This window comes from Filicampus tigris, chromosome 4 (assembly GCF_054856515.1).
Source record: "Filicampus tigris isolate MCC_2025a chromosome 4, RoL_Ftig_1.0, whole genome shotgun sequence".
Classification (NCBI taxonomy): domain Eukaryota; kingdom Metazoa; phylum Chordata; class Actinopteri; order Syngnathiformes; family Syngnathidae; genus Filicampus; species Filicampus tigris.
This window is the reverse complement of record NC_141220.1, coordinates 745,001-770,565: the sequence shown is the minus strand read 5'-3', so window position 1 is coordinate 770,565 and position 25,565 is coordinate 745,001. Positions and strand designations below refer to the sequence as shown.

At 42.6% G+C, this 25,565-nt stretch overlaps 1 protein-coding gene across 5 annotated transcripts in view; it reads left to right on the top strand.

Annotated features, from left to right (window-relative positions):
* The window catches only part of fanca (FA complementation group A), a 165,616-nt gene that overhangs the window by 87,330 nt on the left and 52,721 nt on the right, over positions 1 to 25,565 (top strand). For all 5 annotated transcript variants that reach the window (XM_086027080.1, XM_086027081.1, XM_086027083.1 and 2 more), the window contains 7 exons: positions 1,101 to 1,171; positions 1,268 to 1,366; positions 11,184 to 11,317; positions 11,422 to 11,492; positions 20,287 to 20,386; positions 21,062 to 21,249; positions 23,744 to 23,837. In XM_086027080.1, the coding sequence (XP_085883206.1) occupies positions 1,101 to 1,171; positions 1,268 to 1,366; positions 11,184 to 11,317; positions 11,422 to 11,492; positions 20,287 to 20,386; positions 21,062 to 21,249; positions 23,744 to 23,837 (757 nt within the window). The remainder of the gene's footprint in view (positions 1 to 1,100; positions 1,172 to 1,267; positions 1,367 to 11,183; positions 11,318 to 11,421; positions 11,493 to 20,286; positions 20,387 to 21,061; positions 21,250 to 23,743; positions 23,838 to 25,565) is intronic.

Here is a 25,565-nt window from a genome sequence, read left to right as displayed (position 1 = left end):
AATTATTTAAGGCCAGAGTATCGCCATCAATTTAAGTCGCTCCTTTATTTATATACATGTCAGGAATGATGGCTTAAGTTGCAAAGTTTAATACAAGTTGAATGTACTATCATCTTGTCTTCATGATTAGTTTGTACATAAAGAATTTAAGCTGTAAGCGAATGATGCTTATTATAAGAGCAGCAGCAGCTTGCTGCTGCGATTTGCCGCGATTTATATATTATCCGATTAGTCGACTAATCGCGACTACTGTTAGTGATTAGTCGACTAGCAAAATAAGTTTGTGGCAGACCAAGTGCGCACATGCCTTTGCTATTTAAAATAGGGCTGGGCAACTGATCGGAATTTAATCGTGACTTTTGTGTTGGCTTCTCACACTCATAAAAATATTGTTATCAAAGAAAAACAATCATTGTGCCAAACGTCCTGTGAAGTTCCTATATTGTGATTGTAGCCTGAATACACCATGTTGCTTGCTGCACAAGCAACATGGTGTATTGTATGAGGTGTACAGTATGTGATTATGTAACCCCTGAGCGTGGAAATCAACCCAAACACATTTTTTTCAAGAATATGCTCCCTGCAGGCCCACTGGTTGAAACACGGCATTCTGATTAATATTGCATTAATTAGTTAAGCAGCAAAATCCACCCCTTTTTAGCCATCTCAGGGCGCGGCCATTTTGTCACTTCGGTCGACTGAACATGACCTCACCACCTCTCAGGGCTCAGGTAATGATCAATCACGGCTCAGCTTCAGAAAACAGGTCAGCTGTGATTTGTTGTTACCTGAGCCCTTACTAACCTAAAGAGAAAAAAACTATTATTATCTCTTCAAAAAAGAACATGCAACTCTTCTTTGAAGTCAATGAGTCACTGAATCAAATGAAAACATTACTATGCATATTATTCAATGAAAAAATGGTCAATTCCACATTTATTTTGTGAAAAACGGACACTTTAAAAAAAAATACTTATTCATCATTAAATGTTTGTCCTTATGTAGTGACTGGTTTAAGATTCATGGTTGTTGTATTTGACTATTGACATTGAGTTATGATAAATGCATTTATTGTTATTATGTTTTATTATTGTGTTTAGAGCAGATAAGATTCCTGCAACACAGTATTCATCATACTTGGAATCTTGTCAGAGACTAAGACAACAAAAAAGTGGGTCATCTTCAATTTGCACTACACACACATATGCACACGCAAAACTACACTATTATGTCAAAATCGTTGAAACATTCAACGCTGTGATTTCAGGGAATGTTTTACGTGAGGAGAATCACGATGATCTTCTGCATGTCCTAAAACTTCAACTGCAGGAGCAAAGAAAGCTTGTCTCAGATGGAAATGACGGAGGTAGGTTCACAGTTAAGCGTAAATTACAAGAGTGAGAGTCGGTGGCTCCTCCCACAGTTCCATTGCCCGCGCATGCTTGAAGCCGCTCAGGGAAATGGTATTCTAGTGGGCCACCTGTCCTTCTCCAGTGCCGTCCTCAACCCCACCCCCTGTGGATTTATCTTCCACCGCTCGGGGCGCTCTAACGGGAATGACAGTACAATTCAATACAATACATTTCCCATTATCTGGATGTGACTGCAGGTGGATGAGTTCAACAGGCGAGGGCGCCATAGACTAGGTTATTGTATTAGGTGCTGTAATGCTTTGATTTGATGTTTTCCTAGAGGTCCCTGAAGTGCACATGAATGCGATTGGCATGTTACGTCTGTTCTGTTGTTTCGATGTGAAATGCTATTGTTGAATTAGCACGTCGTGTGTTCGATTCGCTGACTTTATTAACATAAAACAAGACAGGTGCATATGTAGAATGTAGTAGAACAATAGATAGTGGAGTCTGGTGGACATTAGCTGACAAACTGTAGCGGCAGTCGGCAGTGAAATGAAGATACGTACTGTTTATTTTCTCTTGGTTCTCTTCTGTTTTAATCAGCAACTTTGCTGCAGTGTTAAAAGGCACTGTTAGGAAAGAATCTGCTCAGGTACATACATGTACATTTAAAGTTCATAATCGTTCTGTAAATGCAGTAAATATAAAAGTTTTCAACATAGATGTTCAACATATGTGCGGCTTATATAACGGTGCGGCTTATAGCCCGAAAAATACGGTGTATACTTTTGAATATCACACCCTTGTTTTTGGAGCCCTCCAAATTCAGGCATAAGAGTTTACAGTCCTCCAAAAGAGTTTACAAGCTTGATTTCAGAACTATCAGATTTTTTATCAATCGTTCATAGAAACAATAACGTGATTCTCTTGACTGGTGATTTTAATATACATGTAGATAACATTTTAGACCAGGGGTAGGGAACTCCAGTTCCTCGAGAGCTATATCCTGCCTGTTTTGAATCTCTCCCTACAACACACCTGACTCAAATGATCAGGATCGTTTCTTACTTCTACCGAGCATTCTGATGAGCTAATCATGTACTTAAAGGGGCTGACCTGTTTTCTGAAGCTGAGCCGTGATTGGTCGTTACCTGAGCAGTTGTGATGTCATTTTCAGTCGACAGAAGTGACAAAATGGCTGCCCCTGAGATGGCTAAAAAGGGATGGATTTTGCCGCTTAACTCATTTTCCACAAACACAATATTAATCAGAATGCCGTGTTTCAACTAGTGGGCCTGCTAGGAACATATTCGTGAAAAAATATATTTTTGGGTTGATTTCCTGTTCAAGGAATGCTTATGGTATTTATTAGGGATGGGCAAGAACGGATACCATATGTCTGACAGATGCCCTTTAACCTGCACTAACAGAAGATGCATAATTTATTACGACGTCACAATAATTGTGTTACTAGATCCTCAACTAAGGATTATAAATTACAGATACTGTAAAAAGTTAATTGAATTTGACAAGATCAGCTTAATATCTTTTATACAAAAATTCATGAAAAACACAGAATCATTGCTGCATTAGGCCTAATAGAATTATATTATAGAATTAGTTGGTCACCTGATTGTATTATTTTGTTATTATTATTATTATTATTATTATTTCTACTGTTGACAGAACTTATCAGGTGAAATGTAAACTATAAAGTCACAAGCTACAAGCTAACATGAAAGCTACACAAGCTATGTGTAAAGAGTTTCGTTTCCGGCGCCGTGCGAGTGGCAGCCCGCTACAGTAGCTCCGGCTCATCGGTGAGCCTTTTCGTGTGTTTTTGTTCTTTAATTTTACTCTACCTCATACCTTTTTCATATAGTTGATAGTCGTAACTTGCGTAGCAATGGACACCCAAACTGCGGTATTCTTGCTGCTGCTGATGGCTATTTTTTGCGCGATCGTGTCCGGCGACTTGGCTCGGAGCCGAGCCTCCATTGTTTACAGCCGGAATCAGCTGTTAGCATTCCGTGCTAACCATGCGCCGGCTCCCGAGGCGAGACCCGATGTCCCCCGTGAGCTGAGGAGGAAGAGACGGGGATCTCGTGCGGGGGTTAAACGCCGGGAAAGGAGGAGACGATACCATCCCGTCCTCCCGTCTGTTATCATGGGGAATGTTAGATCGCTCCCCAACAAGATGGACGAGCTAGCGGCGCTTACCCGGCACGAGAGGGACTTCCGGGAGGCTAGCCTGATGCTATTCACGGAGTCGTGGCTAACAACGCTAACGCCGAACGCGGTCGTAGAATTGGACGGCTTCCAAATCATACGCGCGGACAGGACGCTGGAGAGTGGAAAGAGGAAAGGAGGAGGGCTGGCTGTGTTTGTGAACGATAGATGGTGTAATCCTGGGCACATCACGATTAAGGAGCAGCTTTGCAGCAGGGATATTGAGCTGCTAGCTGTTGGCATGAGGCCATTCTACATCCCGTGAGAGTTTAGTCATGTGATCGCGGTGACCGTCTACGTCCCACCAGCTGCCAGCAGCGACACAGCCTGTGATGTCTTGACTGCAGCAGTGAGCAGGCTACAAACACAGCACCCAAATGCCCTGGTACTCATCTCTGGTGACTTCAATCATGCCTCCCCCTCCTCCTCTCTGCCTTCATTCACACAGTATGTCACCTGCCACACCAGAGACAATAAAACACTGGACCTTTTCTATGCCAACACCAAGGAGGCATACACATCACTGCCCCTCCCCCCGCTGGGCAAAGCTGATCACAACCTGGTGGCTCTCCAGTCTGTGTACAAACCTCTGGTTCGCAGGCAGCCAGCTGTGACCCGCACGGTTCAGAGATGGTCTGGAGAGGCCGAGGAGGCCTTAAAGGACTGCTTCAGCACAACTGTGTGGGAAGTATTCAGCGATGCTCACGGGGAAGACATTAGTAGTCTAACGGACACTGTTACAGACTATATAAATTTCTGCATGGAGAACACCATACCCACCAGGACAGTAAGGTGCTTCTCCAACAACAAACCCTGGATCACACCAGACATAAAAGCTCTCCTGAAGGAGAAGAGGAGGGCTTTTGCGTCAGGCAACATAGAGGAGCGGAGGACTGTGCAGCGCCAGCTGAGGAGGAGGATCAGAGAGGGGAAAAGGTACTACAGGAAGAGGATGGAGGAGCAGCTGCTGCAGAATAACGCCAGGGGAGTCTGGAGGGGCCTGAAGACCATCTCAGGCCACGGACAACCCAAGACCCGGACTGGGGGGGACCTGCAGTGGGCAAATGAGCTGAATCTCTTTTTCAATAGGTTCGATCAGATGCCTGCCTCCACTCAGTCTCTCCTGCTGCAGCCTCCACCTACTCCTCCTGCTGGGCGTGTCACCCCCTCCCCTCTTTTCTCCACAATCTCCAGCTCCCAGCTACACCAGATAGCCACCTCCCTCTTGTCCAGCCTTGGCCTTCACAACATCTCAGGTGAGGAACCAGCTGAAGAAGATGAAGGCGAGGAAGGCAGCGGGTCCAGATGGCATCAGCCCCCAGCTCCTCAAATCCTGCGCAGACCAGCTGTGTGGAATTGTCCAGCACATGTTCAACCTGAGCCTGAAGCTGGGCAGGGTCCCCCAGCTATGGAAAACATCCTGCTTGGTCCCGGTGCCAAAGGCCCCCCACCCGAAGGAGCTCAACAGCTTCAGACCAGTGGCGCTGACGTCTCACCTGATGAAGACCCTGGAGAGACTGGTCCTTGTCCACCTGCGCCCCCTGGTGAGCTCCTCAATGGACCCACTCCAGTTCGCATATCAGCCTGGCATCAGTGTGGATGATGCCATCATCTACCTCCTCCACACTTCACTCTCCCACCTGGAGAAGGCCGGGAACACTGTGAGGATCATATTTCTTTGATTTCTCCAGTGCTTTCAACACCATCCAGCCCACCCTACTGGGAGACAAGCTGGAGCGGGCGGGGGTGGCCCACCACCTCACCACATGGATCCAGGACTACCTCACAAACCGGCCACAGTATGTGAGGACACAGGACTGTGTGTCTGACGTGCTCCTCTGCAGCACGGGGGCCCCACAGGGAACTGTCTTGGCTCCCTTCCTGTTCACCCTCTACACCTCGGACTTCAACTACAACACCCCTACCTGTCACCTGCAGAAGTTCTCTGACGACTCTGCGATTGTCGGCCTCATCACAGGCGGAGATGATCGGGAGTACAGAGAACTTACTCAGGGTTTTGTGGACTGGTGCCAGCAGAACCGCCTCCTGATCAATGCGGGGAATTCCAAAGAAATGGTGGTGGATTTCGGTAGGCGTCAGCACTCTTCACCTGCACCAGTGAATATCCGGGGAACAGATGTTGAGAGAGTCTCAACTTACAAGTGCCTGGGTGTTCATCTGAACAATAAACTGGACTGGTGTGACAACACAGACGCCCTCTATAGGAAGAGTCAGAGCAGACTCTTCCTACTCAGGAGACTGAGGTCTTTTGGGGTTCAGGGGACATTCCTCAGGAACTTTTATGACTCGGTGGTTGCATCGGTCATCTTCCAGGGAGTGGTCACCTGGGCAGGCGGCGTCTCGGCCCGGGACAAGAAGCGGCTGGACAAACTGGTCAGGAGGGCCGGCTCTGTCCTGGGCTGCTCCCTGGACTCTGTGGACTCGGTGGGGGACAGGAGGATGTTGGCCAAGCTGTCATCAATGCTGGGCAACCCGGACCACCCCCTCCAGGGCACCCTAACAGCACTCCACAGCACCTTCAGTGACAGACTGTTACACCCTCGCTGTGCAAAGGAGAGATTCCGCCGTTCCTTCTTGCCTGCTGCTGTCAGACTCTTTAACAAGAACATTGTGTAGTCTCTACAAACTGGCGGACATTAGTACAATTGTGCAGTCCTGCACCTGAGCTCATATCGTGCAATACCCAATATTCCCCACTACTGTAATACCGTGCAATACTCAACATTCCCCACTACTGTTAGTCTAGTTTTATTTTTATCCAATGCTGTTCCTTACATTTCACTACAGCACTGCAGCACTGTCACTTACTTAGAGTATTTTTTCCTCTGTACTATGTACAGGCCGAAATTAGTGTTCCTCATATTTTTTATGTAGATGTAGGTTGGTGTGTATATACATGTGTATTTACACATGTTACTGCGTATATCTACATAGGTTTGATCCTAAATGTTTGCCAATGAAAATTTCCCCACTGTGGGATCAATAAAGGCATTCTTATCTTATCTTATCTTAAAAGTGGTTGTTACCAGAGCTAGGCATTTTACAAAAAAATTAAGCGTCCGTTATTCGTCATCTGTCTGCAGCGTTGGTACCCTCCCGTCGTCGTCATTCAACTTTTTTACCGGGGGGGGAAATAGTACCTGTCTATAGGCCAGTCCGCCTCTAATTTTAAACAGCCGTCCGTCGGCGAGTCTGACTAAACTTCCACTAGCATAAACTTCCACTAGCAACCACCCCTGGCCGATATTTGAACACAAAGAGAGAAAGACTAATTTATTGCGCCATGGAAGCCTGTTCACAGCCTGGTCCATCACTCAAATCTGTCCCACAGCTAACTACAACTCACTATTGTTCCTTGCCGTGCTCGCCACAGCCATTGAAGCCCCGCCCCGAAAAATAGACTAATGACAGACTACAGACGAATGACGGATTCAGACTATGCTTAGTCCATCTATTTCAAAATTTTACCCATCATTCGTCAAACGTCAGCAAAACAGGTGTCCGTCAGTGATGAATAGACGGACCGGTCCGCCCAGCTCTGGGTGTTACTGTACTTCTGGAGAAAGCTTGCAGGTTTGCTTCAATTTACTTCCCATTTACAATAAGGCAGGGTTTTACTGGCACACTCTCCATCTGAATCTCCTCAGCAAGGCTTGTCTTCTCGACAAAATGGAACAGATGCGCTTTCTTCTCATCAAAATGCGCGAGTAAAAGAAGCACCATCTGTTTGACCTCTTCTGAGCAACCGATGAACTGACCTCTCTCAGTTTGAAGCTTGAGAAGCGCATCCAGAACTTGTCTGTGTTTATGTGCATCAACACGTTTGAAAAAGTTTTGTCCACATTGGCAAGGAAAGACTTAATCAAACACCAGTCAGTTCTTGGAAGTGTGCTGCCATACCAACTTCCTTAAACAAAAATGGCCATTCCTGGCTTCTGGATGCTTACACCATTATTCATCTCTTGACACTGTGTGAAATAGGTGGATTTGATTAATTCTTTAACAGCATCTGAATTGAAGTTAATCTCTTCAAAAGCCTCCATTTTTTCTTCTTTTTTTTCTAGCTGACTCTCCACAGTCTCGGAGAGTGGCAAATGTTTTGGCATCCAATTGACACAGCCATATGTGTCTTGAACACTTGCTCTTTGTTCGGCAGACATTTCATCTGCCATCATCTGATGCTGCTATGCGTTTCTTTATCTTTGGTATTTCTGGCAGTTTGACATTTTCAACTCTTGACTGGAGTTGCTTTGCTAGGGAATAATATCCAAGTCCAATAACATCCCCATCAATCACATCTTGAAGAGACTGGATACCTGGCCACCATCATTTTCGCCATCTGTGAAGTGTTGTGTTTGGTTGGTTTCTTGCAAGTCTTCATCATCTCAGAGACCCCAATCCTTATCATCTCTCTTCATAGTCAGGCACTTGGCCTTTTCAGTCTTTCCTAATTCTGTATTAAATCTCCAGGGACCTTCTGCTATGGTGGTATCTGAAAAGTGTCTACCCAGTTTTGCGCATGTGAATAAAAGCTGCCCAAGGATGATGATATAGCTGTGGATGATGCTGGTGAGGGAGTGCCCAGGTAGAACAAGCAAAAGAGGAAGGGACAGACCCTGGAGGAGGACATCCCAGGGAGTGTGCCCAGCCGATAATCGGTCTATCCCTATTCTGAACACTGTGCGATGCTTCTGATGATACGACAGAATGGCTCCTTCATTGATGTATTTCTCTCTCTGGGATCTTCTCATAGCTGGGTGGTCACTAACAGACAGTGGGATGTTGCTAGCTTGACTGATCTGACAAAAAAAAAGGAAAGTTTTAGCACTCTTCTACTTTTTTCCCCAAATGTGTGCATTGAGAAAATCTAATATCACATCATCAGCCTATACTGTGAAACATTACAGGTGGGCAATATATCAAAATTTAGGAGCATGTGAAAACATGTACCGTATTTTCCGAACTATAAGTCTCGTTTTTTTTCATAGTTTGGCCGTGGGTGTGACTAATACTCTGGAGCGATTTATGTGTGAAATTATTAACACATTATTACTGTCATGGCTTGTTAGTGCTGACTTGTATTTATGATGTTTTGTTTCCGTCTGCAGGCGCTTTAGCGTAATTCACTCTGTCCCCAATATTTCTAACTTTTCTTCTTATTGGCAGATTTAATCACGCCACTTCCAGTTCATAGTTCCCGTAGTCTGCTTTCTAGCTGTTATGAAATGCGCTATATAAATAAAATTGTGTTGTATTGTATTGTATTGTAAAGCGCCTGCAGAGGGAGACAAAACATCATAAATACAAGTCAGCACTAACAAGCCATGACAATTACCTATCATTTCACATGTTATTGTAACACACATAAAGAAACATAAGATAAAATCTGAAAGCTATTGAAATGCATGAATAATTTAAACGATTAAAATCTAATGTATTGTCATGTCATGTCATCTTCCAAACCGCTTATCCTATACAGGGTCGCGGGGAATTGCTGGAGCCTATCCCAGCCGTCAATGGGCGAAGGCAGACTACACCCCGAACTGGTCGCCAGCCAGTCGCAGGGCACACATAGACACTGTCACTGAGCGGGAATCGATCCCACGCTGCCCGCACACAACTCAGGCGTGTGTACCACTACACTATCAGTGGACCTCTAATGTATTGTTAAATAAGTAATTAAATAGTGTCATAAAAAGACAATTTGACTGTTAAGGCCTTGCTAGTTGAGGAAGCTATCTTATCCAAACAGCTAAACATTCACAAACAAACTCCACTGACTCCAGGTGTGCAGCGAAGTTGCCAGTTTATATTGTGAAACTGCACAAGAAACAGAAAATACAATCAATCTATGCATTCCATTAGGCTTGTCACGATACTAGAATTTCAACTTTGATACCGATACCCAGTTCAGTATCGATACTCGATACCATTTTGATACCACACGGAACAAATTAAAGCACAGGCTTTTTTTATTTATTTATTTTTTTACCGTAAAACTTTTTTTATCACCCAAAACTTAAATTATCATTAATACAATAGTTTTTTTAAGAGATAGTGCAACTTCAGTAATTTTGACAGCCCTCTGTACAGTCAATGCCTGGAGCACATTTTAAGTTGTCTGAGCCTGGGGTAGTGCAAAACAAAGGAAGCAGTAGTGCAAAGAACAAAACAAACAAAAAAAACAATTATTCATCTGTAAATTGTCTGAACTAGTGCAAATAAATAACCATACTGTGCAACACCAATGGCACATCATTTTCAAGTTGTTTGAGGTAGTGAAAAAGAATAACACCCACCACTTACAGTAACATAAATTGACAACAAAATCTGTAAGTTGTCTGAGTATCTAGACCCACATGTTTATCTATCAAGGCAAGCCAACAAGTCACAGATAATAATAACAACAGTAATAATACAAAAAATTAAAGAAAATAATTTAAAATACTTTCAGTTATTGGCTAACCAGAACAGTAGCAGGTAGGGTTGGGCATCGTTTGAATTTGGACGATTCTGGTTCCGATGTTTTGATTCGATTCTGGCTCCAAACGATTCGCAATTCCGATTCTTAACAACAAAGAAATAGTTATTTTTGGACAATTCACATGAACTTCTCTGTTCTTCAATTTCATAAACTTTTTTTTAAATTGGTCGTACTTCCTTCGTAGCTTTTCCGCGCGGCTAATTAGGGAGTCGACGAGCAGTCTGCACTCGGCAGAGCAGGGAGGGAGGGGCGCACGGGGCAGACCATTAGGAGCACACGTTGGCAAAGCGCTGTTAGTATCGAAGTCAGTGGTTTGGTATTGGTAAAATCGATGCCACAGCAAGCTAGTATTGTATCCGTTCAAAATGTTTAGTATCGAGTAAGTATCGATATTTTTGACAAGCCTACATTACATACACATGTATTTGCATGGACATGAACAAGATGATCCAATAATGTTCATCTTGTCTTCGTATTCGTTAAATGAGTTTCAAGTTTCTTTTATTTGGACAATGACAATGATCTTCTTGTTTTTTGTGAAGAGAAAACTCTTTTACCGTGCTGACAGTTTTCGCTGTCACTGCAGCCTTCCTATACAATACAATACAATTTTATTCATTTTTATATCAAATTTAATACACACCCGGCCTAGCCTTTGAGATGCAAGGACTTAGGAAATCAGAGGTTGCAGTGCGACACACAAGATAGGGCGTGGGCTCTATCGCAACGTAATGTCGAGCTGAAAAATGTTCCATTTAGAGCGACTTTGCGGGGACATCTGAAGGTGCAAACATTAGCAGAGGGGCCGAGGTTGGTCTTGTGATTTCAGAGTGCTAACTGTTGTAGTCCAACCAGAGGGAAAAGCCTCACTGTTACTTCGTGGTAGGGTGCTACACAAGCACTTCCAAATACGGGCAAGGTCACACCGGGGTGCAATTGTCCTTGCGCGGTGCCCTGCAGCAATAACCAAGAAAACCAAGCACAATGTGACCTTTAAAAACAGCAGTCTGTGTATTTGGTTATGTAGTAATAAGCAGGATAGCAATCAGGTAGGATATTCCTGATGTTTAATATTGACCATAATGTTCCATCAGATATGTCGGCTCACCTGTCGAAGATCTCCAACACACTGAGCTTCATCTTTCCTGGTCTTCCTGATGACCTTGTGGAAAAGAAAGTCATCAAACTGAAAACTGACATGCTTTCATTGTCAGAGCTCCACTTGCAAGTAAAGACTAAAAACCGTTCTTGTTTTTGCTGTTTGCACTTTGGTCTTTTTATGCATGTGTGTTTCATGTTACTTTGCAAATCTCCTCTCCTTCTCATCTTCAGGTTATCGATGTCATTTTAAAAAACTTTTGCCAGTACGTTTTAGATGCTTCGAAGGCACTCCCTCCAAATAAGTGAGTTTTTGAAAGATGAAATCAATTTTGCTTTACTTGTTTCAACACTACACACAATACACACTCATTTAGTGTTCACATTGTACAGGGTTCACCAACATAGTCCCCGTTGGCACCCGATTACCCCCAAGAACCGCATGACTTGCCCACAGGCCGGTTGTACAAATAGCTCACAAGTACATTGTCAGTTCCTAGAAATGTTGTGATTGTACAGTAGTGATCAATTAAACACAATAAATACTTGCAGATATTAATAGAAATATTTGGAATATCTCAAACTGTTATTTGTTTCATATCTTGTTAAACTAGTCAGCTTCCAGAGGCTGCTAAACCTAACCCTACATTTTTTTAATAAAATAAAATCAAAAATAGTGTTGTCTTTCAACATACTACATTACCGTATATTACAGATTTTCGAAACAGGTCAATTCACCCCACAACATAACAGGAAAGTTAAAGGTTTTGACATTTAATAATAATAATAATAATAAAGTATACTTCTTTTTCTTAATGAGGTTTGAACTTTGAGCATGTTTAAACAAGAGAGAAATGTTTATGGTGAGGTTTACAGCCTTAAAACACAGTATAATAATTGCGAAAAAAAGTTTCCTACTCTGCGGACTTAACCTATCGCGGGTTATTTTTGGAATGTAACCATTGTGATTATATATATATATATATATATATATATATATATATATATATATATATATATATATATATTAGTGCTGTCGAGCGATTACATTTTTTAATCCTAGTTAATCGTATTTTTCATAGTTAACTCGCAGTTAATCGCATATTTTATTTATTGTAAAAAAAATCCCTTGATTTTTCTGATTATTTTCTTGAATTTTAATACCCTTAACGTGAATAAGAGGACTGATTTTCATTGATTTTTTGCAAATACTTTATTCAAGCGAAGTCAACCCAAACATATTTTTTAAGAATATGTTCCATGCAAGCCCACTAGTTGAAACAAGGCATTCTGATAAATATTGCATTTGTGGAATATGAGTTAATCCACCTGTTTTTAGTCATCACTGGGGGCGGCCATTTTGTCACGTCTTTCAACTGAAAATTATATAATTATTGCTCAGGGCTCACGTAACGACCAATCACAGCTCACCTGTTTAATGAAACTGAGCCATGATTGGTCGTTATTTGAGCCCTCAGCGCATCTGTGACATTTTCAGTCGACAGAAGAAATAAAATGGCCGACCCCTGAGATGGTAAAAAATGGATGGATTTTACAACTTAACTCATATTCCACAAACACAATATTAATCAGAATGCCTTGTTTGAACTAGGGGGTCTGCATAGAACATATTCTTGAAAAAAAAAAAAGTTTGGGTTGACTTTCCCTTCAGTTGAAAAAAAGCATTGGATTCAACTTACGCGAACAGCCCCTCAGCCCTTTTCAAACACACATACACTTACACAAACGCACGTGTGTGTCTTTCAGCTGTTACTAAAAGCATGCTACTGAACACCAATTGATTGGCTAACCTTATCTTGCTTTAGAGAGAAAATATATATGAAAAACACAACGCTGCATTTTAAGGGCAAGCAAGGAAAGTCTATCTAATCCAAGCAGCCTATGTAACCGTAGGATGTATCTTTATGTACAGTATTTATGTATATGCTGCAGCTACGTATGATCTAAACCTAAATATTTGCTGGATATGTGCATTTGTGTGTTGAACTTGTTGGTTCAATGTTCAATTAGATGTACTTAGCCGATTCTGACTTTGGGTCATGAGCCGCATCGCGTCATTCTACTGCTAGGTGTCGGCCACCGCGGTGTCCCAGCTGCCACGCAGCTGTGGAGATCTGTGGGAATTGGCTCGCCCAGAGTTGCCGCCGCCGCTGCCCGGCCGGGACGAAACGAGCCGAGGAGCTGAGCTGAGCGAGTGGGGGCGAGCTAACGTGCTATTGCTACGCAGCTTCGGCGGCAGGAGCCCAAGGCTGCGCGGATGCGCGCACACATTTTTTTTTTTAATCGGTCGTACTTTGTTCGTAGCTCTTCCGCGTGGCTGACTAGGAATCGAAACTTAGCACTGACATTCTAAAATCTGAACGGTTCCTTGTGAACCGGAATGATAGAACTGATTCCACTCGAATCCGGGTTTCCGAATCCGAATTTCGGTGCCCAACCCTAAGCAAGTAACAGGCATTCATGTGTCTGCCGAGCAATGCCTCTGGTTGCTATGGAAACCTTAATCACGCGATCAAATAAATTGACGGCGTCAAAAGGGGGTTGGATTAACTTTGGAAATAACGCGCTAAATTGAATATTGAGCAAAACATGAAGTCTGTGAAAGAGGCAGTGAATGATGCGTCGAACATTGTGAATGACCATTGCAATGAATAGACACTAGCATGGCAAAAATAGAATAGCTTCTCAATGAGTTAAGGAATGTCAAACACAACAAGGGGCACGGTGATGCTCAGGCAATTCCTGAAGAAGTATTTAAGAAATGCTGCCAATGCCTTAAACATTGTCACAAATGAGGAGGATAAGGCATTTCTTTTTGCTCAGCATGAGCTAACCAGTGATAAGCATCAACTTCTCTTTCAAGTTTTTTTTTTTGCGACATTGTACAGAATTCCTTTTTGGACTACAAAAAGAAGAGTTTTGAAGACCATGTAACATTCTAATATAAAGTTGAACAGATAGTCCAACAACATTTAACAGTCAGTGTTAACGTTGATCAGACAATATATTTTGATGTCAAAACTGGGTAGGCACGGTGGTCGACTGGCATGTCCACCTCACAGTTCAGAGGTTGTGGGTTCGATTCTGGCTCCGGCCTTCCTCTGTGGAGTTTGCATGTTCTCCCCATGCCTGCGTGGGTTTTCTCCGGGTACTCCGGTTTCCTCCCACATTCCAAAAACATGCATGGTAGGTTGATTGGGCACTGTTAAGTGTGGTTGTGAGTGCGGATGTTTGTTTGTCTCTGTGTGCCCTGAGATTGGTTGGCGACCAATTCGGGGTGTCCGACAGCTGGGTTAGGCTCCAGCACTCCCCGCGACCCTTGTGTGGATAAGTGGTGTATGGACGAATGTTAAAACTGTTATTGTAATACAAATTTCAATCATTATGTCACAGTTACCTGTAGACAAAAAACGCAACTTGGGTGTCTTATGGGCAAAATTCAAGGTCTTTGAGGCAGGGGTAAATCTTGTCTGATTTAGACAAAACTTCACCAGAAGTGTTTTTTTCCAACTTTTAATTTTAAGGACCACCCTAATATATATATATATATATATATATATATATATATATATATCCATCCATCCATCCATCCATCCATCCATTATCTATACCGCTTCTCCTCACAAGGGTCGCGGGGCATGCTGGAGCATATCCCAGCTGTCTTCGGGCAGTAGGCGGGGGACACCCTGAATTGGTTGCCAGCCAATCGCAAGGCACACAGAGACAAACAACCACTCACACTCACACCTAGGGGCAATTTCCATCCATCCATCCATTATCTGTACCGCTTATCCTCACAAGGGTCGCGGGGCGTGCTGGAGCCTATCCCAGCTGTCTTTGGGCAGTAGGCGGGGGACACCCTGAACTGGTTGCCAGCCAATCGCAGGGCACACAGAGACAAACAACCACTCACACTCACACCTAGGGACAATTTAGAGTGTCCAATTTACCTACCAAGCATGTTTTTGGAATGTGGGAGGAAACCGGAGTACCCGGAGAAAACCCACGTTGGCACGGGGAGAACATGCAAACTCCACACAGGGAGGCCGGGGCCGGGATCGAACCCACGACCTCTGAACTGTGAGGCGGACGTGCTAACCAGTCGACTACCGATGTGACCGTTTTTGTATTTGTCCCATACCGTCTCGGTGCGGGCTGCACGGTTACCGAACCGTTGCACGCAGTCATCCGTCGAATACGTCTGAAGGGGGAAAAGAAAAAAAAAAGTCAAAACCTGAGACCAAGCGACTGCCACATTTGTTGTTTTAAGAATAGAACAAATGTAGTAGAAAAATGGCGAGTGCGGAAGAAAGCATGGAGCAAGAAGAGATGTCTGTACTATACAAATCAGCCGTTTTTATAGTGCAGGGGTGTCCAAACTCAGTACTCAAGAGCCAGTGTCCTGCCTGTTTTCCACCTATCCCAACTGCAAAGCACCTGTTTCAAGAGATCACGATCATTATCAAGTTTCTTCAGCGCTTGCTGATGAGGCGATCATTTAAATCAGGTGTGTTGCCGCAAGGAGAATTGGAAAACGGGCAACAAAGCGGCCCTTGAGGACCGGAGCTGGACACCCGTTATAGTGTATTTTATATAGTATAATCAGCCGGGAACATTTCGGCTTCCGTAGGGCGGCGATGGCGTGCGAGCGGTGGAGCGAAAAAGAACTGTGTCGGCGTCGTTCAACATCCGTTCGGTATGTTGCAGGTAACACTTCAAACATGCTAACACGTGTATGACGGCATCACCCCGATACAGTTACCGGGGGTAGAAAAAAGAAACCCGCTCAACACGAACAACTTATCCCCGCTACTTTTAAGCAGCCTGGAGAAGTGAAAGCAAACTATTAAATATTAGTAATTACTGAAGCAATCAGCATTTACAAAGCAACATATATGCGCCCATATGCTTTAGTCAAGGAGCCGGGCTTCAAACGTTTATTAAACATGCTGGAGCCCAGTGACAATGTTCCATCCCGAGCGCATATTAGCAAGACCGTGCCCCCTGTAATATACAGTCGTACAAGAGCCGTTGTGGCTGTCATTTGCTGTACCCTAACTTTTATAACGAAGTCAAAAGTTACTAGTTGGCAAGTGCTACCTGACTATCTGCGAACTCTTTCTATCCATACAAGAAAGGGTGTTTTCCTGTATAATCTTTTATTATTATTATTATTATTTATTAGCAACCCTAATGCACAAGTTTTTATTCTATTTTGTGCTTTTATAACAGTGAATGTTTTTGCTTTATAGCAAATTGAATTGTAGCTTGCTCTCTGTTAAAACTAAATAAAAAAACAACAACCTAGTCTTATGCACCTGAGACTTATTGCTTATAACCGAACCGTGACTTTTGTGAACCGTTACACCCCTAATATATATATTAAGAGCAATAAAAGATAGAGCTCATTCCAGACCTTACTGTAAGTGGTGTAACGCTAACATTAAGCCCTGAGAGGTTGCCATCAAACGGAACAGCTTTATTATTCAAAATATAAACCAGCAGTATATTTTGTGAATCCTGGGCCTCTGAATTGGAATCAGATCGAATCGTGAGGTACCCATAGATTCCCACCCCTATCTGCTATAATGACCCGGACTCCAAAACACTGTCAAAAGAAAATGGATCTCGTACTGTGCAGGGACGACAAATCATGTAGCAAGAATTGGCAACTAAATTACGTATAAGTTAAACTTGCATTGGGAGCCCCGGCGGGAACGCTGTGCCCTGCACACGTTCGGTCTGCATGGAGGTGAGAAGAAAAGGAAGAAGAAGAATGAGATGAAGATGCAGAAGGAGCGCTGGCGGATGACCACAGGAAATTTGAAAGCTGAATGCTGCGTCCGCTTCATTTGCGCACATCGGAGAAGGAGAGCTTTGCTTGGAAGAAGACGACGACTGGGGGAAAAAAAAAAAAAAAACGTTTCGACACGGCGTGTCCACAGCGGGTTTGAATAGTAAATTAGCCAGCTAATGGGCTTTAAATAAACCTCTGCCATCTCTCCCGCGGCGTGTCATGCACGGACGCTTTTTTTTGGGGGGGGGTGGGTCAGGGCGGATGTATGGACGGAACAGACTTAAAAGGACGGGTTCTGGGGGGCGATCATTTTTATGAATAAGGACGGAGGGACGAGGCACGAAGGGTACCCAGGTCATGGATGCAGGACAGACCAGGGAAAAAGGGTTAAGTGCCCAGCTCTGCTGGCTGATTGTCTTGGAGTCCTCCCCTTTAGGAAATCAAACACTCCCTCTACAAATCGCCACTGCTGTGCTGTTTTCCCCCTTCTCCAGATGATCCTCAAGATTTTCCAGAGCCGGTGTAGCAAATTCACAGTGCTTATAGACCTTGTAGGAGCTTCCGCTTGGTCCTGGTGATTGGAACTTGCTTTCCGCACCACCTCCTGGACTTCTCTCAGGAGTGGTTCCCTGAGATCGAAGGCCTCAGCAGACTCTCGTGGTCTTATTACAGCCTTGCACTGCCCTAGCTCTTGGCCTCGGGTGGGGTTGCTGAAGGTGCTGTGGAGGTGTTCGTCGACTTCTTCCTTAGAACAGGCCAGGCTTCCACTGCACTTCTGTCCAAGTAGCTCCTTCAAGAAGCCAAATGGGTTGCTGATGAAGACCACCCGCTTCCTAGCCCTCTCCCTCCGTCGTCTCCTGTGCTGTTCAGCTCTGCGCAGGACTAGGAGCCTCTTCCTGAGACAGAGCTCAACCAGAGCTGCACGCTCCTCTTCTCGTTCTGTCTCGTGCCATTTCTTCAAGGCTTTCAGTTCTCTCCTGATGTTATGGATTTTAACTGCCCTCTGGTTCTTGAAGTAAGGCTGCTTCGCTGCCCTTTTTTCCTCCATACCAAACCTCTCCGCGGCCATACTCACCATTAGCCGATGTCCTAAAGAGAGCTGTTACCGAATGGGAACTTCCAAGGCCAAATCATGGAGTTGCGAGTTGTGACCGACAATGCTCGCAACATGGATGTGGCGATACGTGAGGCTGGCTTTGAGACACATATTAAAGAGATGGTTGGGCCCGGATTGCTATGTTTTCACTTACAAGTTCGTTTTATATATTTTTTGATCAGGAAAATGAAAAGAGTTGTCATTTTCTATTTTATCAATACATTTGGGAGAAATTAGGAAATAAGAGACGCCATGAATAACGCCTCTTGTTAATGAGGAGAATGGCCGCGCCCCCTTCCGTTCTATCCTTGATCGGTCGGAGTCACTGGAGGGACCGATTACAAACTCTCCATTGGAAATCATTGTACTTACGCTAAATCACATTTCGGTTTTGTTTTGTTTTTTGGAAACTTCAGTTCAGTATATTTTCGGTACAAAAAAACAGATTTTTATTTTTTTAAAATATGTTTATTTTAGAAAAAAATAAATAAAAGCGAACCATTTTGGTTATATTCTAAGAAATTACACCAGAATAAAAAAAACACTAACAATAAAGTTCTCTTAATTTAGTAAATTATTAAGACACTGAAATCTTTAAACACTCAGCAGCAAAAGCCTATGACACCCCTAAGTATTCAAGTTAAAGACAAGTTGTCGTTACAGTACATGTACAGGTATACACTTTTTGTGATAAAGAAATACATACAATAACAGTTACAATTATCCATCTATCCATTATCGACACCGCTTATCCTCACAAGGGTCGCAGGGCGTGCTGGAGCCAATCCCAGCTGTTTTCGGGCAGTAGGTGGGGGACACCCTGAATTGGTTGCCAGCCAGGTCACACAGGGACAAATACCCGCACTCACAATCACACCTAGGGGCGATTTAGAGAGTCCAATCAACTTACCATGCATGTTTTTGGAATGTGGGAGGAAACCAGAGAACCCGGAGAAAACCCACGCAGGCACGGGGAGATCATGCAAACTCCACACAGGGAGGCCGGAGCCGGGATCGAACCCACAACCTCTGAACTGTGAGGCGGACGTGCTAACATGTCGTCCACCGTGCCGCCGCTCATATTCAACAGTGAAACCCAAATTATTTTTTCTACTTTTAGATTTTAAATGTTAATCAAATCAATTATTGCTTGCTATATTAAAACTCTTTTTATAATGAAAACATTTTTTAAAGTCTTTATGAAATTGTATGTACTTTTTAGGCATTGAAATCTTTGAATGTTCAACAGCATATTGTAACGAATTGCTCCCTCGTTTCGGAAACATTCACAGTCGGATAATGCCGTGCATGTTAGACGTGCTACCTGCCGCCCATCTCATGTAGCAATTTCGGCACACAACATTCGGACTTAACCACGTACCTTTACCCATCGGCGATGGGGAACAGGAAGCCAGAATGTTCCCAAACAGGAGTCCGCAGTGTACACGAGGACCTTCGAGCTCTGGCTCTTTTCTGGCTCTCTCTTTTGTGGCGCCACTCTCGTCAGTCAGCGTCCGTGCGTAAGCTCGCGCTAATAAGTGGACCGAACCGAACATGCCATACCGAAATGTATTAATACACCCGAGTGCACCGTTACACCCCTAGTATGTATATATATATATATATATATATATATATATATATATATGTATATGTATATATATATATATATGTATAAATATATATATATATATGTATATATATATATATATATATATATGTGGACCGAACCGAACGCAAGTGAACCGAACATGCCATACCGAAAAGTATTAATACCCCCGAGTGTACCGTTACACCCCTAATGTCTATATATATATATATGTATATATATATATATATATATATATATATATATATGTATATATATATATATATATATATATATATACATATATATATATATATATATATATATATATATATATATATATATATATATATATATATATATATATATATGTATCCAGCCATCCATTAAAGTTGATTTGAGCACAATTTTTTTCAGAAGTATGCATCAATCTTTTAGCCCTTCACATTATTCAACAGGCTATGCTAGAGGTAGCTCTGTTAAAAAAAAATGTTGGTGACCCCTGACAATGTATATAATTAGAAACAAGTGTTGAGATTTTTGTTACCCCTTCAAATCTAATTCTTTTCTGCATTCACTCTGTGTTTGTCTCTTCAGACAGACTATGTGGGGTTCCAGGTTTGTGGATGTATTAGTTTGTAACACACAGTTCCTCTCCTGCCTTCTACACAGACTTTGGCATCTGCTCCATAACCAGGTTGTCTCCTCTTGAGAAAACAAGACTGATTTTGGTGTCAACTCAAAGTCATGGAATGTGTTGAACTTTTATTCCATACCATTGCCTTGTTTATGCAGTTAGTCAATTAGATGAGACTGGCGCAATGCAAATGATGATACTACACAGAAGCAGTTGTAGCAGCACACTGTTCTCATTTTTTCCCAATGCACCTTTTTTAACCGGCTGAAGTATTTGTGTAAATCTCTTTTAAAGATGAACATAACTAGAATACATTTATGTTTTTGTTTACCCTTTGAAAATATATGGCTAATACGAAATGGTGAGGAAACAAGGTATTTGATAAGTGATAGTCTGAACGCATTACTTTTATTGGCACTGCTTAAATTAATTTGTGCACAGTGTAAAGTAAGTCTATTTGTGTTAGTTTTTGTTTGACTTTTCAGACATACAGTATTTTTACACACACACCTACACACGCACACACACACGCAAACACAAAAATCCCAATTTGTACTACTTAAAGCTTTGATGATGACATACAGACAAATTGCAGTGTTTTTCACAGCAAAGTTAAAATTCTTTTTTAATGCAAGAGCAATGTCAGTAACCCATGTCTATGTTGTGAAATCCTGTGTAGACATTTGTATTTGATTCTAAGTGTGACATATTTAATAAGTTTTCCTGTTTCCAAAGGGATCCGTGCTGAGTGACCCATACATGCTTGGTCTAGCAGCTTTTGTGGTCCACCTTCATGCCTCCATGTCCCAAAGTCCTGAAGTGCAACTGATTTCGCTGCGGCAGCCCAGACCAGCATCTGTCTCAGAGGCTCTTAGTTCAGCACTGGTCTGCAACACACACACTCGCATGCACTTTTGTGTCAGGTGAATTCTTATAGCAATTAAGCACCATACTTTCCGGACTATAAGCGACTACTTTTCCCCATCCTTTGAACCTTGTGGCTTTTTAAAGCCTTCTGAGTTTATTTCAGAATTTTTTCTACATGTGACCAATTAAAGGGTGTCCGCATTTTTGGATTTCAAGTATGCCAAAACTTTTCTCCTTTTGGCTTGATTCCCACAACCATTTATATTCCACGATACAATGTTAATGTACTTATTTTACATATATTTTAAAACTGAAAGTATGATGTGATTTAAACTGTGGTTTAACAAAATGCAATAGCTTAGCAACAATGACATTAGACCTTGTCAAAAATACCGTCTTACTGTGAAATACAACTCCGAAAAAAAAACAAAAAAAAACACCCAAAGCATAGCAACAAAGAACATTATGCTGCTATGCGGTCCTCACCCGGCTAAAACTTATAACCCTACTCGGTCCGTGAGACGTCGGCAATGATCTACAACGCCCCTCCTCCCCAACAAATCAGTCAAAACAACAACAAAATGGCATTTACATACACTTAACTATATTTTCTATAAGTTACTTGTCCTCTACTTAAGTTCTTTTACGAACTTTTCATCCTCTGCGCCGTCTCCAAAGGTTTTCCTCTCTCTTTTCCACGTAAAGATGAGCGTTGCAGGATACACCAGCCTGCGCCGTATGTTGCGCTCCTGTAGGACTTACTTCACCGGTAGAAACGCCTTTCTCTTCTCCGCCATCTCCCGCATCACATCCTCGAAAAAAGAAAGCCTGCAGTCCTCCCATTGTATTCCACCTTCCTCCTTAGCAGCTTCCAGCACTTTGTCATGAGCCGAAGAACGTAGAAAACGAAGGATTATGGCCCTCGGTGGACTATCTGAGTTGGGCATGGGGGCGAGGGCTCAATGGGCCCGTTCCAACTCAAATTCGTTGCCGCGGAGTCCAAGACCATCAGAAATAATCTTCTCCACGTACTGTATTACTTTTCCGGTCCCTTCTTAAGCTTCTTTCAGACTCACATTATTCCTCCGGCTTCGATTTTCGAGGTCTTCCACGCGTGCCCATAACGTCTCCAGCCTTTTGTCACAGTTCGCCATACCATTCTCCGTCCATGCATTTGCGTCTTCCATGTCCGACACTCTCTGCTCGACTTCTCCCAGCCTCACCTGCATATTCTCCACCGAATCCTTGAGCTCTTTTGTCGTTTCTTTAATCGCCGCCACATCCACAGCCACCACTTGTAAAGTACCGTTCATTTTCTGTATTCCTTTGAATAAGCCTTTTTCTTCCATTCTTCGGGGTTCATTTGTTTTGGCTTTGTCCAGCGGAGTATCGCCCTCTGGGGGAGGGCTACTTCTCGGGGCTAGTTTACTCCTTGTCAATGCGCCTTTGAAAAAGTTGGCTCTGTTGTTGGCCATTCTGTCCAGTTATCACTCGTAAACTGACAGCAACACTTACTGGAGTCGAGGACGTAGATAGCGCAACGAAGAATCAAGTGGATCTTTCAAACAATTCGAAATTACACAACGGATGCCGAGAGCAGTATTAATGTGTCGCCATCTTGCTCGATCGGCCCACGTGACTCATGACATTCGCAGATTGACCATTTGGTGTGGAAGTACCGTATTTTATTTTTTTTAATTTTATATATATTTGTATATATATATATATATAAGTCGCACCAGCCATAAAATGCATAATAAAGTAGGAAAAAAACATATATATATATATATAAATCGCACTGTAGTATAAGTCGCATTTTTGGAGGAAATTGTGCGCTTAGTACACATCATATACACCGAGCTACGATGGTAACATTTACCTAACATTCACACATGTAGCATACAAGAAAGTTAAGATAACTTTAAACTCACACAAACAGCTGTAGATCGATGAAATAAGTCTTTTATTTATCCTCGACCATGTAGAATGTTTCTAAGTCTCCAAAAGTATTGTTGTATTCGGTCGTAATTATGTCTTCGTCTCCTCTGCGCTCGGCTCCTTACGTGTGTGGCTGCATGATGCAATACTCAAGCCAGAGGCAGGCAACTGCCTGTTTGTGGTTCATTCTTGTTCAACCATCGTCTGTAAGTAACTTAGACAATTGTGTGTAATGAGCATGCAACATTTATATACGAGCTGAATTGTGGATGATTGTGTGTTGTTGACTGAACATACCAATCGCTATCGCTAATGCTAATTGCGATCGCTAATCGTTAGCATGTCTGCCTGTTTGTGGTTCGTTCTTGTTCAACCATCGTCTGAAACTAACTTAGACAATTGTGTGTCATGATATTTATATACGAGCTGAATTGTGGATGATTGTAGGTTGTTGACTGAACATACTAATCGCTAATGCTAAATTTAGCTCTTTCAGATTTAGGTGTGTGCTTTGTAGTCCGGAAATTGCAGTATATTGTCCTAAAATTTTCATAATGCATAATCTGCCTGTCATTGTGTTTGCATGTCAATTCCAATCTTTTAATTGCTCAGGTTCTGTGTGGCTGCCATGTGCTATGGAATCTGTAGAGGGGACTCATTGCCTCAACAACAGCATGACTTGACTCCCATATGCCTTTACAAGAAGGTGTGTCTCCATCGTCTTTCTTCCGTCATTTTGTACATTTGATAGCAACTGCACATGTAGAGCTTATAGGGCTTCATGGTAAAAGCCCTCTTCTAGTCAGCACAGCTTCTTGCTTGATGTCTTGAGTGGGAGAGGGATAACACAACCTCCTAACTGTCCTTACTAGGGATGTCACAATTTCGGCGACATTGCCACGATACATCGTCGTCATCATGTCGTGATATTAACAGCAGCAAGTCTTGTTTAAAAGCCCCATGAAGAACCGTTGTTTTCCAATTGTGCAGTTCCAGCCCCCTCTAGTGGTTAGTTTATTAGTGCAGTTTAATTTGGTGCTTCCCTCTTTATCCCCCTAAAGGTAGGATAATGGGATGGCTAATAGCAACAACTAGCTTCAGGCCGTTAAAACAAAAGGCATTAGCACAACAACATTAGCTCCTTACTGTCCGCCCAGCATGTGGAGGTGAAGATTAGCCTGTGTCTTCATGTCGCCTCGCAAGCAGTCGCGTGTGGTGTCCCTGCTTGCTTGCAGCCGCCACCTTCTGCCTGAGTGAAGCAGCGTCAGAGTGACGAAAGCCCTCATCGAACAGCAAACAAAAAGTTCCAGCGAGGCTGACTGCACAGCCGAGTGTGGCCGCATTGGAACGTGACACTTCGGCTGTTACCTTCCAATGTGCCCGTCTACTCATTCCCACTTCAGTCTCTGTAAATATCCTAGCAGAAGAATTTTTTTTTTTTTTTTTTTTTTTTAAAGCAAAGAAGTAGTGTGCTGACTTCCACATTTCCTCGTTCTCATATAAATCAGCCATGGAGAGGTTAATCCTTTTGATATGTTGAATTGGGCATTAGTAGAGATGTCCACATACATTTTGGTGCCAATTGATCGCCGTTTTTGGACGTTACAAGCAATAAAAGTACAATGATTTCCAATGGAGAGTTTGGAATCGGTTCCTCGCGTGACTCTGGCCGAACAAGGATAGAACGGTAGGGGGCGCGGCCATTGTGCTCATTATCAAGGGGCGTTATTCATGGAGTTACTTATTTCCTAATTTCTCCAAAATGAATGGATAAAATAGAAAATGGCAACTCTTTTCATTTTCCTGATCAAAAAATATATAAAATGAACTTGTTAGTGAAAACATGGCCATCCGGCCCCACCGTCCCTTTGAGTCCCACGCTTATCGCCAATAGGAGTGCATGACTGGCCAAGCCATTTGTGAATGCTGTTATGTACAAAAACTGAATATTGTGATTTTTATTTTATTTTTTAATATGAGCTCCTTTTTTTACTGCTTTTTTTCTTTTTTACAGTATCGTGAGCTTTCGCCTACCCACAATATCGTAATAATGTAATAATTATCGTATTGTGAGGTTCATATCATGATATCATATTGTGAGGATAATGGATGGATGGATGGCTATACATTTGGATATTGTGACATCCCTAGTCCTTACGTTATTTGCGTAACAGATTTTAATGGTTTGAAGGTATCATGTAAGCTTTTGTCATATTTGTAAAAATGAATGCATGGTGAATATTGCTCTGAATCTTTGGGGGGGGCGGGGGGCGGGGGTAATTGAAATCGCAACTTCTGTTAGAAAAATCAATCTTTTCCTGAAGTTGTTCAGCCCGGTCTCAGAAGTACTTAGTGTTATAGTTAAATAATGTGTTTCTCAAGTTTACATTTTGATTCAAAATGTTCTAATTGTAAATGATTAAGCTCAAAACAT